This window comes from Sander vitreus, chromosome 9 (assembly GCF_031162955.1).
Source record: "Sander vitreus isolate 19-12246 chromosome 9, sanVit1, whole genome shotgun sequence".
Lineage (NCBI taxonomy): Eukaryota > Metazoa > Chordata > Actinopteri > Perciformes > Percidae > Sander > Sander vitreus.
Genome location: NC_135863.1, coordinates 9427592 through 9447130, shown reverse-complemented (window position 1 = coordinate 9447130; position 19539 = coordinate 9427592). Strand labels below are relative to the sequence as shown.

The following is a 19539-nucleotide window of genomic DNA, read 5'->3' as shown; positions in this document are numbered from 1 at the left end:
TGAAAAAGGAGCGAAAAAGATCTGTCATCTGAAGCTGCTGTAATCCTGTAAAAACACCCACCAATCGTGGCCAGTTAGCTTAGTTGGTAGAGCAGGCGCACACACACACACATATATATATATAGAGGTTTATTCCTCGATGCAGAAGGTCCAGGGTTCGAGTCTGACCTGTGACGGTTTTCCTGCATGTCTTCCCCCTCTCTCTCCCCTTTCATGTCTGAGCTGTCCTATCATTAAAGGCATAAAAAATAAAAAATCTTTAAAAAAACACCCACCAATCACTGACTCCTAGTCCGCTTGATAAGAACCAATATCCTGAGCTCAAAGCACGTCGCCGCCGCCGACAGAGTTATTGTCATCATTATTATTATTATTGTAAGTCCATTGAAGAATGGAGTAGTCATGTTTGTTTTAAACATTCTGTACGATAATATTAGGTGTTTGCTTACCGGTGAATGAGACGTGAAGTAGTTTTGATGAGTGAAATTGCAGCCCTTTCTCTGCCCTGCTCTGAAGCAGCTATGCAGAGATGCTCATGCATGTCTGTGTGTGGGAGGGGGAGGGGTTAGACAGAGCCCCGAGAAGATGCTACTTTCAAATCTTGCTAGCTTTTCAACATTACCAACCCTACCTTTAAAGTAAGTTCCTTATGTGTGTGTGTGTGTGTGTGTGTGTGTGTGTGTGTGTGTGTGTGTGTGTGTGTGTGTGTGTGTGTGTGTGTGTGTGTGTGTGTGTGTGTGTGTGTTTGTGTTTGTGCGTGTGTGTATGTATGTGTGTGTGTTGGTTCTGTTAAGGTAACTTTGGTCTTGGCATGTCACAGAGTCTTTGCAGTGTTTTGGAGTGTATCTTGGCCTGTGTGTCTGTGAGTGTTTGCTGTGTGGACCACAGAGTTGAGCGTCAGGACTCAGTGGATTCATCAGTGGTTCTTGTCGTAGTCCTTAACCATGCCCTTGATGTGGAACAGTTTGTGTCTCAGGCTGCGACACTGTTTCTTCTTAGATTGGTAGTCTGATGTCTACAGAGCAGAGGGGGGCAGTAGATGAGTCATTTAATAGCCTAAAACAGTGCATTCATGCATAAATTATTTAATACTACTAGACAGTAAAAATGTTAGCTCTTCTGCTCTACAAATAAAAGCTCTGTGATAGACTGTCAAGGAAAAAGGTCAGAGACATAGGTTTATGTGCAAAAGAACACAATAAAAACTAAATGATTCATTTTGTCGCTGGATGTTAACAACTTAATTCTTCCATAAATAACTGCAATATATTTTTTAAATAAAGTTTATATGGAATTTAGTTTATAAAATGTATCATCAGAGACGTCTCCCCACCTGCTTCAGATCCTTCAACTGATTATATTCCACTGCTACAGCCTGTGGAAAAAATGAGGAAAAAAAACATTTGTTACAACATTTGTGTCATTCACATAGAAACTGAATGTTAAAAGAATCTTGTCTATTACCATTTAAAATAAATTTTTGTTCACTCAGGACCTTGGTGATCAGGGATTTTAGTCTTTGTGTGTCCGTCTGAGTCTTTGCAATATATACTTGCATTTCCTTGCTGCCATAAAAAATAGCGCCAGGTAGGAGGAGCTAGAGAGACAGATATTCCAACAACATCCCAAGACAAAGTTGGATATGACATTTGGTTGAACTAATTAGTGCAGTGACTCAGCAACTGAAAATCTAACTGTACAAATGCTAAAAGTTAAGGGTGCGTGTTTTATAATTTCCCTTAACGATTCGTAAAACTTTAGCACACTCAGTAAAAGATTTCTTGCCTAATTGTGAACTGTCGCACTGCAGACTGACATCTAAATATTCAGTTATTATTGAGTTCCCTATTGCATTCCTCATTTGTAATTTAGGCTTATACATGCCTTTTTCCTGCGTTTTGGGGGTGAGCACTGTGTATATTTGACCTGGTATTTGGCAGAGTTTTCATCCAGTGTGTCCAGCTGCCGGCTGAGTTTGTTTAACTGGTCATTAATGTCGTCCATCTCAGCACACAGGCGCTTGTATTCCTTAAGGTCGGCATCAAACTCTCTCTTATAGTCATGACGCTGAGCATCAGATGTTATTTCTGGGTACATACTGGAGGAGGAGGAGAAAGGGTGGGGAGAGGAGAGGGATCAGCATCGGAGATAAACCTACATCAGTCACTAGAAAGACTTAAAAACATTCCCAATGTTGCAGCACAAGAACATCCAGTGTTGTAATGTAACGTAGTACGAATACTTTACTGTACACAAGTAGACTTTTCATGTATCTGTACTTTACTTCGTTACTTATATTTCTGGAAACCTTTACTTATACTCCACTACATTTCTTAAATAAAATGTATACTTTACTCCACTACATTTCTCATGGTGAATGGGGTGGTGATAAAGATAACATTGAACACCTGTGGAAATGTTTTCGTGTATTGGAGTAAAAGATTCTTCCTCACAAAAAAAGAAATGAAAATTCTGTTTCTGTTGTTCTCTTTGCTGATGTCAGCTCTCTCAAAAATATGGAGTGTTTGATCCTTTGCCTTGGGAGCCACAATAAAGTTCATAATCAAAGTCCATTTTTTACTTTTACTTCTAAATATTAAGTACATTTAATATCAGAATGTTACTTTTGATGCTTAAGTACAGTAAATATCAGATACTTTAAGACTTTTACTCAAGTAATATTCTAAAAGGTGACTTTAACTTCTATCAAAGTCATTTTCTGCTAAGATACTTGTACTTTTACTCAACTATTGCGTTCAAGTACTTTATACAAGACTGAGAATATCACACCTAACAACCTTCACTGAGGTTATCAGGCTTACTATTGAACTACAGGAATACAGTGTTAAGTGCTGGTTTCAATAAGGTGTGTTAGTCTGGGTGTCTCACAGCCAAATATAACTGCTTTCTCATAAACTACATCGACTTTCATGTTTTGTACCTTTGGCCCAATTCTCTCATTATTCCTGAGTACAGCCCATGTGAACTGGCATGCCTCAGAGGATTAACTACTCTCCTGGACAGAGTAAAGCATATACAGACTGAAGCCTTTTCCACACAGACGTTCTAGCTGCATTTTCTTGTAAATCATGTTCACTCTATGTGAGCTTGATTTTCTGAGCTTACAGTTCATTTAAATCAAAGAATTAAGGTCTGGTCCTGAGGGAGCGACTGCAATCTACGTTCTGTGTTCTTAGGTAATGAAATTGCATCTTTAATCCAGACAAAGTATGATTTGCACAGAGATACAATGGTACATTCTTACTTCTCCCACTCTTCTCCATCAAGTTCATTTCCTGTTTCTCCTCCTGTGGTGTACTCTGTCTCATACTGAGACTCATCCAGCTCTGGGTTACGTCTGCGTCTCTTGCCCCTGTTGGCAGAGGGTTTGCGGCCCCCGCCGGTCCCCTCTGACGGGCTCGAGCTGGTTCGTCCACCATGGGAGAAGGCTTCTGATGGTCTGCTGGTGGTTCTCTCCGAGTACCTGCAGCACAGAAAAAATAACATGAAAAGTAATGACTGGCTTCCACTCGAACCACAAAAAAAGTATTGTTCATGGGAACAGAATTGGTACGACAATTTTGTTGGAGAGATAATATTCATAAAACCATAAAGAGGTGACTGAAAGCAGAATGTCAATTTGTGTTTTGTGTCTTTCACTTTTCCCTTGTTGTCTACTAGCAGTGAGTTTCTATACTGAATCCAGGGATTCCCACAGTAATGTCAAGTACAGTAAAATTAAAGGTACAGTAGAGTTCAGTACAGGCTAGACAATAATTAATTACCTAGACTGCATTTGCAAGTATAAAGTTTTGATTTCAGAAGTGGACGTGAAGCCGAGGTACTTCAGTTCCCAAAACAAGTGAAATTTTCTGCATTTGAACTAGGGCTGGGCAATATATCGATATTATATTGATATATGAGGCTAGATATCGTCTTAAATTTTGGATATCGTAATATCCTGATATGACTCACAAGTGTTGTCTTTTCCTGGTTTTAAAAGCTGCATTACAGTAGAGTGATGTTATTTTCTGAACACACCAGACTGTTCTAGTTGTTCCATTATTTGCCTTTACCCACATAGTTATTATATCAACATAACTGATTATTTATCAAAAATCTGATTGCGTGCATATTTTGTGAAAGCACCAATTGTCAACCCTACAATATCGGCAGAATATCGATATCGAGGTATTTGGTCAAAAATATGGGGATATCTGATTTTCTCCATATCGCCCAGCCCTAATTTGAACACATTTATATTTGTTCTTATTCATATTAATCTAGCAAATAACATATACAGTAATGAAATATAAACCCTACTAAAAATCACATTTATGAGAGCTGATAAATAATGCTGTATTTGCATCTTTACTACAAAGGGGCAGCGACAGTAACTCAGTCCGTGGGGGCTTGGCTTGGGTTAAATTTGGACCAAGTATGGAGAGTGGACTGGTAGCTGGAGGGTGCAAGTTCACCTCCTGGGCACTACTGAAGTGCCCTTGAGCAATGCACCAAACCCCCAACTGCTTGGGTGCCATCATATGAGGCAGCCCCCTCTGGCCTGTGTGTGTGTGTGTGTGTGTGTGTGTGTGTGTGTGTGTGTGTGTGTGTGTGTGTGTGTGTGTGTGTGTGTGTGTGTGTGTGTGTGTAAATAGAACATTGTGAAAACTTTATATTTCCCCTTTCAGGGATTAATAAAGTATACAGTAAGCAAAAACATCAGGACCCAAATAACGCCAGAAACGTAAGGAAAGGTCTAATGTGAGACTGTGTCTAAAGAAAAAACTATTTACTGACATGGCCCAGACAGATCCCATATGGAGGAAGGTAAACACTTTGAACCACTAATGATTATTTTTGCTAACACCCTACAATTTGACTATGCCATGTTGAGGGCCCTCAGTGACCAGGGAGCAGGACAGCAGGTACAGCTCTTTAATAACGGTAAGGAGGAAACATGCTCAATTTTGTAGGTTTCTAGGGATTTGTAGAGTAATTCAAGTCCAGCGGTGCAGATATTACAAGGCTGCATAATGTCAACAACAGAGCACTCTGACATTCTTCTGCTTATGAAAATACCAGCTATATTTACTTTGTGAGAGAGGAAGTCATCAAAATTATAATATTCTGTGCTTTGAACCTAATCTAAATCCTGTTATGTAAAATGTGATTATTTTGTCTTAGAGTCCGGGAACATTAACTGTGCAGTCAACATTAATCAGATCACTCAGAGCATATTTTTGACACAAGCTGGGCTTGTTTTTAAGAAACTGTTAGGAGCAACGTTTTTCGTCTGATACACGGCAGTCTTGAGGACATTGACGCAAACAAAAACAAGGTGCTTGAGCAATAATTTCTAGCATTGAAGAAAAGCAAATACAGTTGTTCACAAACATGCTGCATTTCAGTGAACATGAGGAAAAAAAGGAAAGTTAATCCAACAAGGGCTCAAAGGTCTCACACACACACACACACACACACACACACACACACACACACACACACACACACACACACACACACACACACAGAGAACTCATTTTGTGTGTAGGGCAATATGTTATCATGGGCTTTAAAAGAGCAGTGATTAAATATTGCTTGTGTGAGTCACATGTTTGGAGGTTCATTGTTTGCATAGAATCTTTGCTTTACAGTGTACAGTCAAATGTTGCAGCTACTTTCTGAATAGAATATTACCTAAATCTGTCCGATTGGAAAAACATTCACTGCTGTATGTATATCTTAAAGACACAGTCAAATAATTACAACATCATTCTGCATCTTTGTGTCACTTGGTAACTTATCTCTTGTTATATACCAAATATAAATCAAATCATTGTGATCTTTTCTTTTCTCATCTTGAACTCGGGGTGTTTTTGTACATTAATCCAATCAAATGTGATTTGTGGCAACTCGCTAACCTCGCTCATATATAACCATGCTCATTGGGCCTAGTAGCTAGCAGTGATATCATGGTCAGAGGTGTGTGTTTTGAAGTCAAAAACGTTTACATTTTCAAAAGAGCGTTTGTGGTGAGGGGGATGTAGGTGGAAGCCAGCAGTCCTCTACAGCTCCATATCACGGTGTATTTGCTTAACAACACCCACTTTTGAGCGATCCAATCAAGGGATTGGAATTAAAATCCCTCGCATAACTAAACACATTTTTTTTTTGTTTAGCCAAAACATGCTTCATCTGATTTGTATGTATAATTCCAGATTCTCAGTTGAAAAGGGGCGGAGAATTTAGGTTCACCCACTCATTGTTGTCATAGTTGTCCTCATTATAGGAGCTGCTGTCCACCTTAGCTGGGGGGTAGGAGATGACACTGTTCGCTGAGGCGTTGAGCAGCCCGGCTCCCTTCTCTGATACCAGCAGGGTAGGGGCGTCTTGAACACTGCGGCTTTCCTCTACATTGTTCACCTACAGCAGGCAGGAAAAAACAAAAGGAACAGACTCAGCAAACAGAAACAAACAACTAAAGCACTCACAAAGACCAGGTCACGCTACAGGGTCATTTTCTGATTGACATCCTGTTCATCCAGAAACCGTAAATATTTTCTTCTTTTCCTTAGGTCCCTTCTTGAGAAGAAAAGCTATCTCTACAACCAAGACAGAAGTATGGTAATTATTAGTGCCTTAAGTTTCAAAGAAAAGTCAGGCATGTAATTGGACAGCACAGTCTAACTACTCAGTGAAATGAGGGCTATCGGTTTGGTTCACAAAAACAAAGGATGACTTACGGCTAATTGTAAAATAAACCTGACACTAACCATAAATAAATGGATATATGGTCTCTTGTTTACAGTGTTTGCTCTAGTTTTGTCTGTTTCTGAGAGCCTTATAACCTAAAAAGATAAGGATAAGGATATAATGTATACACAGAAAATATCTGACAATAATTCCAGCTTCACTTTCAATTCTTTCTATTGTTTTATGTCTGCATGAACACCTGGAACGGATGTGCTCCTTTCTTTCTTAAAACAAAAGATCTGACATGTAAATAAGTGTTCCTTAATCTGTATTTTCAACTCCTTCCTGTGAGCTCAGACAGCCTGCATGAGGGAATTCCTCACAAAAATGAAGGCCTCAGGGGTGGTCACTGTTTCTCTCACTTCCACTGGGTCAGCAAATGTATCAATCATTAGATGCCTTTCAGACAAACTCTACACAAAGCAGTTAAGTGTAAACTAGGGTCTTACTGTGCTTCTGCTACCTGGAAGGCTAACTGGCTTAAAGTTAAAGCAGAAACCCTTTTGGTTGTTTTTCAAATCTAGCAACACAAAGAGGATGTGAAGCCACTAAAAACACAACAAAAAGGAGACTAAAACTTAAACAATTCATCGTATAAGCAAGTACGCAGGTAAGCAGGTTTTAAATTAAGCAGGCACACAGTATCTGCCTTTGTACACAAAATAGCCCTGACAATGGTTTGGGTGGTGTTACTTTTGACAATGCATATTTCTGAAAAAAACATTAAAACTGTGTGCAGCAACGTGCAGGAGTATGTTCTTCTGAAATACATCTACTGCACCTGCACAAGAAGGCATTCATATTTGCTGTACTTGTCTATAACGTATTTCAGCACCACTCCTGCTTAGAGGTGATAATTTACAACTATACTGTATATATAACCCTTAAAAAAACATCTTACCGCTTACTTGATGGTACATTACTGAGCAATCTCTTAAATTCCTTACAGTGCAGGAGCATAAGCCTTGCCCCCGAAAAACAATAATCATTGTGGGTGGAGTGACTGGGTGGGGGAGAGTTGCCCTTGCAACTTGCAGCTGCAGGAGAATCCCATTTGAAGACTGCACTTCATGTAAGAATCTCAACAATGCCTCCTCAGTGTGCAGCACAGCAGCTGCTGGGCTGTGAGCAGCCTGTGTAAGCACAGTAAAAATGTCTGAGTCCTGGACCCGGTGAAGAAAAGCATAAAGGCAATGATGGAGAGACACAGAGCGAGACAGGGAGACGAAGACATGGATGATGATGAGGGAAGGAGCCATGGGAAGCAGACAGGCATGCAAAGTGAGGGAGAAGTGCATGTGTGATAAAAGAAGAAGAAGAAGAAGAAGAAGAAGAAGAAGAAGAAGAAGAAGAAGAAGAAGAAGCGTAGTGGCAAGGAGAGTCACAATGGAAAAGGGTATAAATGTCTACTTGAAAACCAAAAAACAGTCTTACTTGTAGGATTGTGCTTCACCAAAGAAGATGCAATTGTGCTTTGCAAAACTAACCAGAACAGCACGTTTTATTGAGCAGCAGTGTTTGACATATTTAAAAGAGAAAATACAGTGAAAGCTGCAATTTTCAAATCACAATAGCCACGCGCCGACCGTGGACTGCACCATCTGTAAGGACAACTCTATGATTTTATAATTTTTGTATTTTTTGTAAAATATTTTAGTTAGTTTTGTTTGATTTTTGTTTTCTTTAATGCTATATAAATAACCAACACACCACTGAATTAATTTTGAAGAGAATACAAAAATCACAATTTAAATCTATTTTAAATGAACTATTGGCCAAAATAATCATATTTATATATTTTTCTACACTCTACACTACTCCTCCTCGAAGAGATGCCAGTACTCAAAACATTTCAAACAATACACCTCATCAGTCAGACCAGGGATACCACTTTGGGAGAAATTAATTACAAATCTTTGATATTTATGGTGCAGCCATATTGTGTTTCTTAATACAATTGTTCTAACTTGTTTATTGTCTGCACAGTATTATGCTATATATACTACCAATGTTATACTATAGCATCAAACCAGATTCACTCTGTATTTGGATGTTTTAATCTGCCTCTATGAAACCAGCCCAGGATGCTTTCACTCTACATTTGTAGAGCACTTCAGTGTTTCCAGCACACAGACAGCCCTGCAGAAACCGACTCTGATGACCTCATGCAGCAGACACAATGCAGCCCCCCTTGGGCCAGCTGAATGAGGCCAGTGTATGAGGTCATCAGAGCATGCCAGGCCTCTCCGAGCTCAGCAACAGAGATGGGTCCAATCTCAAACCAACCACAGCCTTAGACTGTCACTGACCTTGTGTTTAAAAGGGCCAAACAAGCCTGATGACTCACTTTGTGGCACAGATACAGTATGCAGGTAGCGCAGCAATGAAGGAGAATAGTAACGGCAGTGTGGAACATTGGACATATAAGGAAAATGAGGACAGAAGGTCAATTCTACCACATTAAGAGCCTGTTTATTGAGGCAGAAAGCAAAAGTCAAATATGTTCCACAACCTACATACATGTGTTAATCTTTGAGACTGAGTAGCTTGAATAAATAATTATCTGATTGCAATAGCAGTCATCAAATCTAAGAAATATTTGCTCTTTCCGCCAACCTTTAAAATCCAAAACATGTCTCTTACTACAAACATGAGTATTTACATAAAACATGTTAGAATTGTGAAATTTCTAAATGCAGTAGCAGTGTACATGCCATTACTGTACCTACAATAAGTCCGATGACATCAGTGAGCATGGCTCCATTATCAGACACTAGTGCTAGTCATAGGATTCACTCTAGGTTTGTCGAATCTACTCTGCTCTGCCTGTACACCTCTGTGTGCATGCTGCCATGTTCTAGGCAATGACAACCACTCTCAAAAGCAAACAGCTCTGTACAATCTAATATAACAACATGTCTGTTTGTGTTCTTTAAGTATTGTATGTCAGTGCAAGAGATAAAGGGTTAAGGTCAGCTAGCAATATTTAGTTTTGTTTAAAACCTGTTTTTTGCATACTAAGGGATATTTAGCTTTTCAATTTCTTTCACTTGCAATTGGCATGCATGTACTGTATACCATGTGTCTGCATGTATTGATTTGTGTTCGTGACACACTCTTGCACAATGTTTGAACAAACACTGGATTTGGACAATATGTGTTGGGGAGAATGCTGATTGCAGTATGTAGAAACAGAAAAGACATATTCTACAGACCCAGTTTTAACAATAAAACAAATTGCTTACAAACCAAGTTTAAAGAATGTCAAACTACCCTATTAGTTCTGTTTGTGACTATCAATTAAATTTTCAAACCTGAGCTTTTGATGTCAACTCATTCTCAATCACTGTATTAAATAGGGCATCTTTGAAAAGGGGCAGGTCAAGTCAATCATCAACCCATATCTCAGATAACATTCCCATGTTTAAAGCGATATTAATAGACATTTAAAAACCTGAAAGCAGGCTAGAAACTGCCTGCCTGCTTACTATCTTCTCAGGTGGTTAATGATTACTCAGAGTGAAACCAGGTAGTAGGCCATGAGCATAACAATCAGTGACTGCCGTCAGCCCCTAACCCGGAACAATGTGACTAAGTCAGAGGAAACACTGTTAAGATAGTGTGACTGTTTCCCTGCAGGATCCGATAAACTCATAAAGATCTGTTTATGATGCTCCTTTTGGACTTTCAACCCATAAAGAGAAACAATGAAAGCATAAGAGAGATTTGAACTGGTGAACAACATCTCCTAATATTGTGTCAAAAATAGCATAACAAGTTACAAACCAACCTGTGGAGAGTGGCAGCTGGGCTATTTACTGCATCTACGTCACCACAATCACCTAACCTACAGTATCTCACAAAAGTGAGTACACCCCTCACATTTTAGTAAATATTTCATTATATCTTTTAATGGGACAACACTGAAGAAATTACACTTTGCTACAATGTAAAGTATTAAGTGTACAGCTTGTATAACAGTATAAATGTGTTGTCCCCTCAAAATAACTCAACACACAGCCATTAATGTCTAAACCGCTGGCAACAAATGTGAGTACACCCCTATGTTAAATTCCCATAGAGGCAGGCAGATTTTTATTTTTAAAGGCCAGTTATTTCATGGACCCAGGATACTATGCATCCTGATAAAGTTCCCTTGGCCTTTGGAATTAAAATAGCCCCACATCATCACATGCCCTTCACCATACCTAGACACCTGGCATGGTTTTATGTTGGTTAGCCTAATAGCTGGTTTGATTTGCATAGAGAGATGATTTTATGGAAAGTACCCCATGCCAATCTCTAGGTATGGTGAAGGGTATGTGATGATGTGGGGCTATTTTAATTCCAAAGGCCAAGGGAACTTTATCAGGATGCATAGTATCCTGGATCCATGAAATAACTGGCCTTTAAAAATAAAAATCTGCCTGCCTCTATGGGAATTTAACATAGGGGTGTACTCACTTTTGTTGCCAGCGGTTTAGACATTAATGGCTGTGTGTTGAGTTATTTTGAGGGGACAGCACATTTACACTGTTATACAAGCTGTATACTTAATACTTTGTAATACATTGTAGCAAAGTGTAATTGCTTCAGTGTTGTCCCATTAAAAGATATAATGAAATATTTATTAAAATGTGAGGGGTGTACTCACTTTTGTGAGATATTCTATATCTATACATGATGACTACCTAAGCAGGATGACTTCCTCACTGATGACCTACCTTCTTTACCTACTTCGCATTGTAAAAAAAAAGGTTGGAAACTAATTTCCCACATAGCAAACTTGGTGACAGATGGACAAAAGCATATGTCAATCAGTTTTGGTGGCACAACCTTGATAAGAAAAAACACTGTAGTTGATCATTTCATCATCTAATCAAATCGCCTGTGAACATTGTATTCCATCAACTTTTCTAAGGCTAGATTTAAGCTCTCTAAGCTGTGCATGCACAAACTCGGGGTCAGTTTGGGTCCAAAAAGTGATTTTTCTTTGTAAATCCCACGTAAACCCAGTTTATATTGTGACTACCATCCTGTTGTCTCTTACCCATTCCTCTACGTCCCTGCCCTCTGAGGCCTTCCCGCCAACGAGAGGCTCTTCCCAGTAGATGTTTGGTTTCCCATATCGCCAGATCTTGCCTCTTGTTTTATGTGCAAAGAAAGCTGCAACACCGAAGGCGATGACAACCACGAATCCACACACCATGGCAACTCCCTAGAAAAGCAAGAACATGACAATACAATCTGGAAAGTTCTCAAAGAGACAAACTGTAAAATAAAGCTGGTTTATCCTGGTACAAAAAGTACACAAATACAGGTGTGACATCATTCAGAGAAATAAATATCACAATTTGTGGCTTCATGTACCCAAAAAATGTAACAAATGCTTCATGATAACAGATAACAAAACAGTACAGGACTGATAACATGGGAGACTATAATATGCTTTGTGAGTCCAAATTCATCTCACACTTCCCACATTTTTACAGCAATATTTCACAAAAACCAAAACCCAAAGCATTTCAACTACATTAATTTGAGTGCTTAAGCACAAACATAATCATCAACAATTCTGATAATGAATTAATAAGTAATCTAATAAAAACAGCTTAACATTACCTAGTAATACAGTAGTACAGCTCCAGTAATGTGAGGATTTGCTGTTTGTTTTATTTGTTTTATATTATTGTATATTGAATATATTTGGGTTTTGGGTTGTTGTTCAGACAAAATAAACAAAGACTGAACAGTTAATGGATTGTTTATTTTTTAACAGAGAAATTGATGAAATTGTTACTTGCAGCCTTATTTAATTAATTTGTAGTCTTTCACATGTTGCAATGAAGTTTAAAAGTGCCTTCACTGCTCATCCAACTTATAATACCTTCCACATAAAGTATTACGGTTAGAACTCTAGTCCGATCAATTTAAAATCATGTTATAAATATTCAAAAGAGGCCATTGTCAGACTATTCAAGCTACTACTTGAATGGATCACACCAAACACTGACTCAATCCTTGATATCTACACACCTCCTGTGGGTCCACAAAGCAGTAATGGTAGAGATACTGGTTGTATATGGGGAAGCCTCCCACTCCTCCCATCTGAGAGTAGCTGGTCTGGTAGAGGCTCTGGCACATCATAAGCATTGGATTGTACATCATACTTGAGGTGCCCTGGGACATGGGGTTCACCCCGACAATGTAGACAATGTTTATGATGCCCTGGAAAATACAATGACAGTCATTATTACTTACATTATCACATTATTATTTACAACATAAGGTAACCATAAAATGTGTATGAGTTTTACCTGCAGGATCGCCATGATGATGCTGGCTATCATGAGGGCCAGAAAGAACTTTCTACCACGGACAGTGTTGGATTTAGAGAAGCTTGTGATGAAGAAGGCCAGTGCCCCTATGAAGTTAATGGCTGCCATGGCAATCATGGTGGTTTTGGCTGAGTAAGGTGAGAGGTAGGAGCCATAGCCTCCTCCGTAGCCACCTCCGTAGCCTCCTCCGTAGCCTCCTCCGTAGCCTCCATAACCACCGTATCCTGAGCCGTAGCTGCCGCCGCCATATCCACTGCCGTAGCCCATTCCCATTCCCATTCCATACTGCATGTCCCACATGAGAGTGGAGGCCACGCAGGCAAATATCGCCACACACAACACGATCACTGTAGCCATCATGGCCTTGATGATCCCTGGAGGTGACAGCCATTTGTAGAAGTGCTGAGGTTTGTCCTCAATGTAGTAAGATCCCGGCGGAGGTGGGTATGCGTTGTAACCGCTCTGAGGGGCATTGAAGCTGCCTGGAGGGCCAAAGCCGTTGTTGGATGGCGAGCGGAAAGGAGGAGTGTAAACAGGTGGACTCTCGTAGTGCTGCTTGTCGAACATCGCTCAAAGATATCCCGTACTGTAAACAAAATTAAAAAAAACTGTTTGATGATAGATGAGAGAGCAAAGTGTACTGCACAAAACTAGGAAGAGTTGTCCGGCTCTGTTTTTCAGCAGCACTGATATGAATATAATACTACGTGGAGATATGGGAAAGTTAGGCGTGACTGTCTTTCGTAATGAGAGTTAGTAACAGAACAGTGTAAATATTTTAACGTTTCCAGGGGGTGTGATTAATGCGGGCACAAGTTAGGCTTGTTTCTGCAATTTGTTCTTTCAGGTTGAGTAAATTAGTTTTACAGAGAGCAGAGCACAAAGTTTATCACTTGTCATTTTATAAACTAGATCAGACCTGCTTTCCTAACAGAAAATAGAATTATCAGAGGAATGCCCTTAAGCTTTAAGGTCTCTGAGCCGGCAAAGTCAGAATCAGTGTGGAGATGTTGGTACCAGGGTGGGAAGCGCAGCCAAACAACAATACTTTCCTTTTTGCCTCTTCACAGGCTGTAGGAGTCTCTCTCCAGCCCCCACAATGTCCAGCCAGACTTTGAACATTTCACATCCCGCCCGCTACATTTTTGTTTTCTTTTCTTTCTGGTTACAAATCTTACAGAAAGATATCCAAGGCCACAGCGTATACAATTTAACAATACCCATTCTTCTACATGGAGCTCTACAGGGAGGGGGCTGCCTACATGTGAGTGAAACGCAGAGCAAAGTCACTGTAGAGTTAGAACATTAATGCCTTTTTTACTTATTTTACAACACAACGCTCAGTGCTTGTAACAGACTGTAAAATATCATCTGTTAATACATCACATAACAATAGAAGAAATTATTAATTATTTCAAGGTCCAGCACAGGTTCCCAAAGCCCAAGGTCAAGTCTTAAAATGACTTGTTTTATCAGATCAAATGTCCGAAACACAAAGATATGGAGTTTTCAAGCTAAAAAAACATGGATGTGTTCTTTTGTCATGTATGATTGTAAACTGAACAGTTGAACAAACCATGTGATTTAAATATCAGTTTGTATATTAGTCACTTTGCTCTGGGAAATTGTAATGGCCATTTTATTTTACTATTTACTTACATTTTATAGACAAAACGATTGTTCGATTTAGTGAGAAAATAATCAATAACTTAATCGTTAATGAAAATAATATTTTTTTCAGCTCTATTTAGCCTAATTTATTATCAAGGGATATTTGCAATGTGCTCTGCCTTTCTAAGCTCGGTCTTCCAGTGGCATTACATCAATGATTTTAACAACAACAACAAAAATATCTTCCATCTACATCATGCTACTGTTCAGTCACCTTAGTGGGATTGTGAAGGAGGTAACGGCCATTCAGAAACATAGACATACAGACAGACGGACGGACAGGGAGACAGTCCCTGGCACTGCCCACAGTCTCCAGTCCCCAGTAATAACTCTCCTCTCTTTATGGGACTCTGGCATACACGGCAGAAGAGGTCTCGCCTCAGAGCCTCCATCCCAGACACCTTCCCATTATTCCCTCCCTCATTCCTCCATATCCTTCATCCCCCTTACAATTCCCCCTATCCCCCAGCTCTCCTCCCCCCAATTCTCTCCTTCCCTCCATAACTTCTTGCCTTTGTTTTGGGAGCAGGAGGGGCAAAAGTCAAGGCTGCTCGTCACGGGAACAGTGTTGCCATGGAGTTGGGGTAAAAAAAAAAAAATTAAAAAAATGTGGGGCACTGTCCAGGGAGGATCACACAAGGGCTCCTCTGTGCTGCTCCTGAGTGGAGTGAGGCAGGAGAAAGAGGGGAGGACAGGTGGATGTTGTGCACAGAGGTGTCAGGTGTCCTCTATTGTTGATCAACAGGCCGTCTCCTAAGCCACTGGGTCTTAGTTTAATTTCTACTGCCAGTGTTTGATTCATGGTTTGATTATATCAAAGATTTTCCGGTACACACTTCCTGTCTCTTAAATGGGCATGGTCTGGTTTGAAAGTGTAGTTAATGTTGTGGGGATTTATAAGGATACATTTGCATGACTAATTCATATTTGCTTTTGCTAACATTGCATATTTACACAGCTAAAAGCAATATTTTTATTACAACGAAAATCAATTTCGTTAGGGTGTTCGCAAACGTTAGTTGACGTTAGCTTATCTGTTTCCAGATCTTGCGAGAGTTTGTTCCTGAGACAGAAAGGTCTAGAACAAAGTTCATTTTCCCCTGATTTGTCCATCTAAAAAATGCCATTTTGTGAAAAAATGGGTTCAATGTTTACTTTGGTGACTATAGGGGAAAGAATCATAATCTGTGTTCATCTTCACTTCTCCCATTGGAATCTATACACCCAGGTCCTGCCGCTAGTCTCCTAAAGAGACTTGGCAGTGGTGAAACTAACATGACACAGATACAGGAAATGACTCTGAATTGTGGCGTCTCGGTCTCATTTGATCATATTGATAACTGGCAGGAAATAATCTGAGGCTCATGCCCTTTCCGAGCAATGAAATTGCACTGAGGACCAAACAATTGTAAATTATACTTCCCAAGGCCTCATAACATGAATTCCTTTTTCTATGTTATAACAGTAGGAAAAGTACAGCTTTTTAAGCCCAAACTGTCCTTGTGTCAGGTACAGAGAGAAATCAAGGGCTTTAAAATCTTGAAATCTGAATCTTAAACTCTTTGAGCTGAAATTGTTGTACTTTCCTCAATGTAATAAAGTAGGAATTTTCTAAAGGGAGCGTTTGAAAGTAGTGTGAATCTTTGGGAGGCAGAAATCACAAGTACAGGTTTTTGGACTTGGCTAGAGCTGCAATGATTCATGGTTTAAATCATTCCGGCAAGCAAAAATTCCAAACATTTGGTGGTTTTAGCTTCTCAAATGTAAGAATTTGCTGCTTGTTCTTTTTTTTTAATGTTATTGTAAATATCTATGGGTGTGGACCTTTAGTCTGACAAAACAAAACATATGGTGACATTAACTTTGGCTATTGGGCCTTTTCCACTACATTTTGTTGATCAAAAAATGAATCAATTATTAAAACAAATATTGGCAGATTAATCGATATTGCAGCCACAGACTCAGTACCTGGACAAGAAAGATGTGATTGTGTCTTGCACCCTGATTGTTAAGCCCCACAAAACCACAATATCTTATTTAGGACATCTGCTTTACATTAAGGGAAAGCCTTTAAAGGACAAATCCGGCACAAAATGAACCTAGGGGTTAAGAACACGTGTGTCCGAGTTCGACCGTTCTCTGGGATATGTTTTCATGCTCATCGAATGTGACCAGTTTTATTGCAAACCGCTAATTACCTTATAACGCTAGTCGTCGGGGCACGGGTAAAGTAAAAAGAACTCGCTATTTCTATACTACTAACAAGGCTCAAAATAGCACCACACTTCCTCCTTTAAGTTATTTAACAGCCTATTTCCTGATAACAAAGCATTTGCTGTAGCAGCAGCAGCAGCGTGGCAACTATAGTAGGAGTACCAGGTGATGACTAATGAGGATCCTTAATAAAGAATAAACCAGTAGTAGCAGCAGTAGTAGTAGCAGTAGTGATCGTAGTAGCAGTAGTAATACAGTGGTGTTTGTCTAAAACTGGCACACAAATCTCATTTTCATGCTGGGCAGAAGGCACAGCGTTTGGACCAAAGTCACAGGTCAGGTCAGACACCCACCAGCAGCAGCCTGAGCTCCTCTACAACACAGAGACTTTATCATCTGCTGCTGATAATGGAATTCTAGTCATACAGTCACATGTCTCACATCTGTCAAAAACAATTAGGCCCCTGCCCAATGTAGGCTGGGACCCACTGGGAAACTCACAGGAGTCAGCCAAGGCTTCCTGCTCAAAAACACCCCACTGAAAATTCTTGTGGGCCATACAAAATACTCAGTAAAACTTTTGGAAAAAACATGTTGTGCAGATGTTTTAGGTACACCAATTACACCAATGAAGGTAGAGTAAATGTTGAATCAACATAACCCTGAACAAAACATTTGCTCCTCAGTATTTAATGTTATGTTTTTTTTATTCAATATTGTATGCATATTATTTAACTGTGTTATATACTCAATGGTACTTGTCACAGGGTTGTATGTTGGATGGTTGTAAGTTGTATTCTATTCTACCCTTTATGAAGGTAGGATTTACTGCAGGGCTGCTGTATTGTACTGCAGTTTTAGCTGGGTGTACCTACTGTATAAACTGGTATCTGAGCGCAATTATTAAGTAATTTACTTGTTTACATAACAAACAAAGAAACTCTTAAACTACATTAATAATACATCTTTGAGTCAAGACGGTCGTTTTGGTTTTAGTCAATTAAGATTTATTTTGCCGATTTGTGCTTTATCCTTTTAATGCTGAATGACTAATAGTATATTGAGAACACTAATCAGCACATCTGTGGTAAAAACAACTCCGTTTTACAGATCTGTTGATTCACTCATTCATATGAGTGTAAGTCAACTTAATGAAAGACTTTCTTTAGTCAAGGACAGCCCTAGTGTTTACAATAAATTAAAGATATACAAAGATAGACATTTAACATAATCAGAAAACATAACAAATTTACAGATTGCAGGTTGTGAACCTGCTGTGATTTGTTTTTGGTTGTGGCTAATGTCATTGGGGGAATGTAGTACAATTTGAGGTACTTGTACTTTGAATGAATATTTCCATTTTATGCTACTTATACTTATTCTCCTCAATATTTTGGAAGCCTATATTGTACTTATTACTGGACTAACTTTATCTGGCAATTCTTCAGATATTAGAAATAGAAAACATAATTCAACTAATAAATGATGATGCATTATTATAAATTAAGTTGCTGAAAAGTAGTTAAAATGAGGTTCACCTTTACCAGCTGCAATATTAGTGATGCTCAATGCATCACCAATTATAATAGGCCTACGTTATTCTGGAATGGGACATTCTGCAAATGATTACTTTTGGCACTTTGAGTAATTGAGTAGCCTATATTTTGATGCCAACACTGTGTTTACACTGTGGTATTGCTTACTGAACAACTTGATAAAAACACATTAATGCAAGTTTAGTCTGATAGAATAACTCTACATACTGCAATCAAAATCACCTTTAAACTTCATGTTGCCTTACCTGTGGAACGCCAAAGGGGAATAGGAACTTCCAGCCAATCCCTGTTTCCTGTCAAAACTCCCCTTCTGAAAGTTAGGAGCTGAATAATGTTTCCGTCAGAAAACTAACCTGTCTCCGAGATGAATTAATATTAAAGTGAAGCTCTTTATTCGAGGCTATCTTTAAACGTAGCGACTCCGCTTAAGCTGCTGTCCCAGGCGAAGACAGAGACAACGGTTTAGCTTCGACAAACAGCCTCTGCACAAGTGCTTTGTCCCGCCTGTCCGCTGTGATGAGGCCCACCGCACAACACCGCTACTCTACCGAATTTCAACCGCCAGAGGTCGGGCTTTCTGCGGCTAACAGTGACCATTCCGGACAGAGACGGCAGAAAGACCCTTTTTAATTCAATCCATTCTAAAATTATAGTAATGAAATTATTAATAATGCGTATAATAACATCATCATCGTCATCATAGTCTTCCGCCAAACAATGTAGTTCTTGAAAAGTAGTTTAGTCATTTCTAGCTAAAAACATTGGTGGAATGTAGTATCCTACATTTACTCAAGTAGCCTACTGTAACCTACAAATCTGAGGTAGCCTACCGTAGGCTACTTTCAACTCCGCTACATTTATTTCACAACTTTAGTTACTTGTTACTTTACTGATCGATATTTTTGCATACAAAACATATGTAGAGCTTATAAAATATGTTTTATTATAAATTAAAGTAGGCCTACCCAAAAGTTTATACAATTAGGCTACAGCTGAAACTATTA

The 19539-nt window shown here is 39.2% G+C and overlaps 1 protein-coding gene across 1 annotated transcript; it reads right to left on the bottom strand.

The window, feature by feature from the left end:
• Positions 1 to 656: 656 nt before the first annotated feature.
• Positions 657 to 19042, bottom strand: LOC144523209 (occludin). Its single transcript, XM_078258622.1, has 9 exons — positions 18781 to 19042; positions 13074 to 13680; positions 12793 to 12984; positions 11807 to 11974; positions 6263 to 6426; positions 3266 to 3484; positions 1927 to 2098; positions 1334 to 1375; positions 657 to 1015 (listed from the first exon to the last, which is right to left on the bottom strand). Exons 2-9 carry the CDS (start codon positions 13659 to 13661, stop codon positions 917 to 919), a joined length of 1644 nt encoding a protein of 547 aa, XP_078114748.1. The 5' UTR covers positions 13662 to 13680; positions 18781 to 19042; the 3' UTR covers positions 657 to 916.
• Between the last annotated feature and the right edge of the window lie 497 nt (positions 19043 to 19539).

Bases quoted from the DNA above. Each gene is read 5' to 3' on its own strand.
- LOC144523209 (XM_078258622.1), bottom strand. From the start codon at position 13,661: ATGTTCGACAAGCAGCACTACGAGAGTCCACCTGTTTACACTCCTCCT. The intron at 12,985-13,073 runs GTAAAACTCATA...TGTATTTTCCAG, and splicing joins TCATCATGGCGATCCTGCAG to GGCATCATAAACATTGTCTA. The intron at 1,016-1,333 runs GTGGGGAGACGT...TCTGCTCTGTAG, and splicing joins AGTTGAAGGATCTGAAGCAG to ACATCAGACTACCAATCTAA.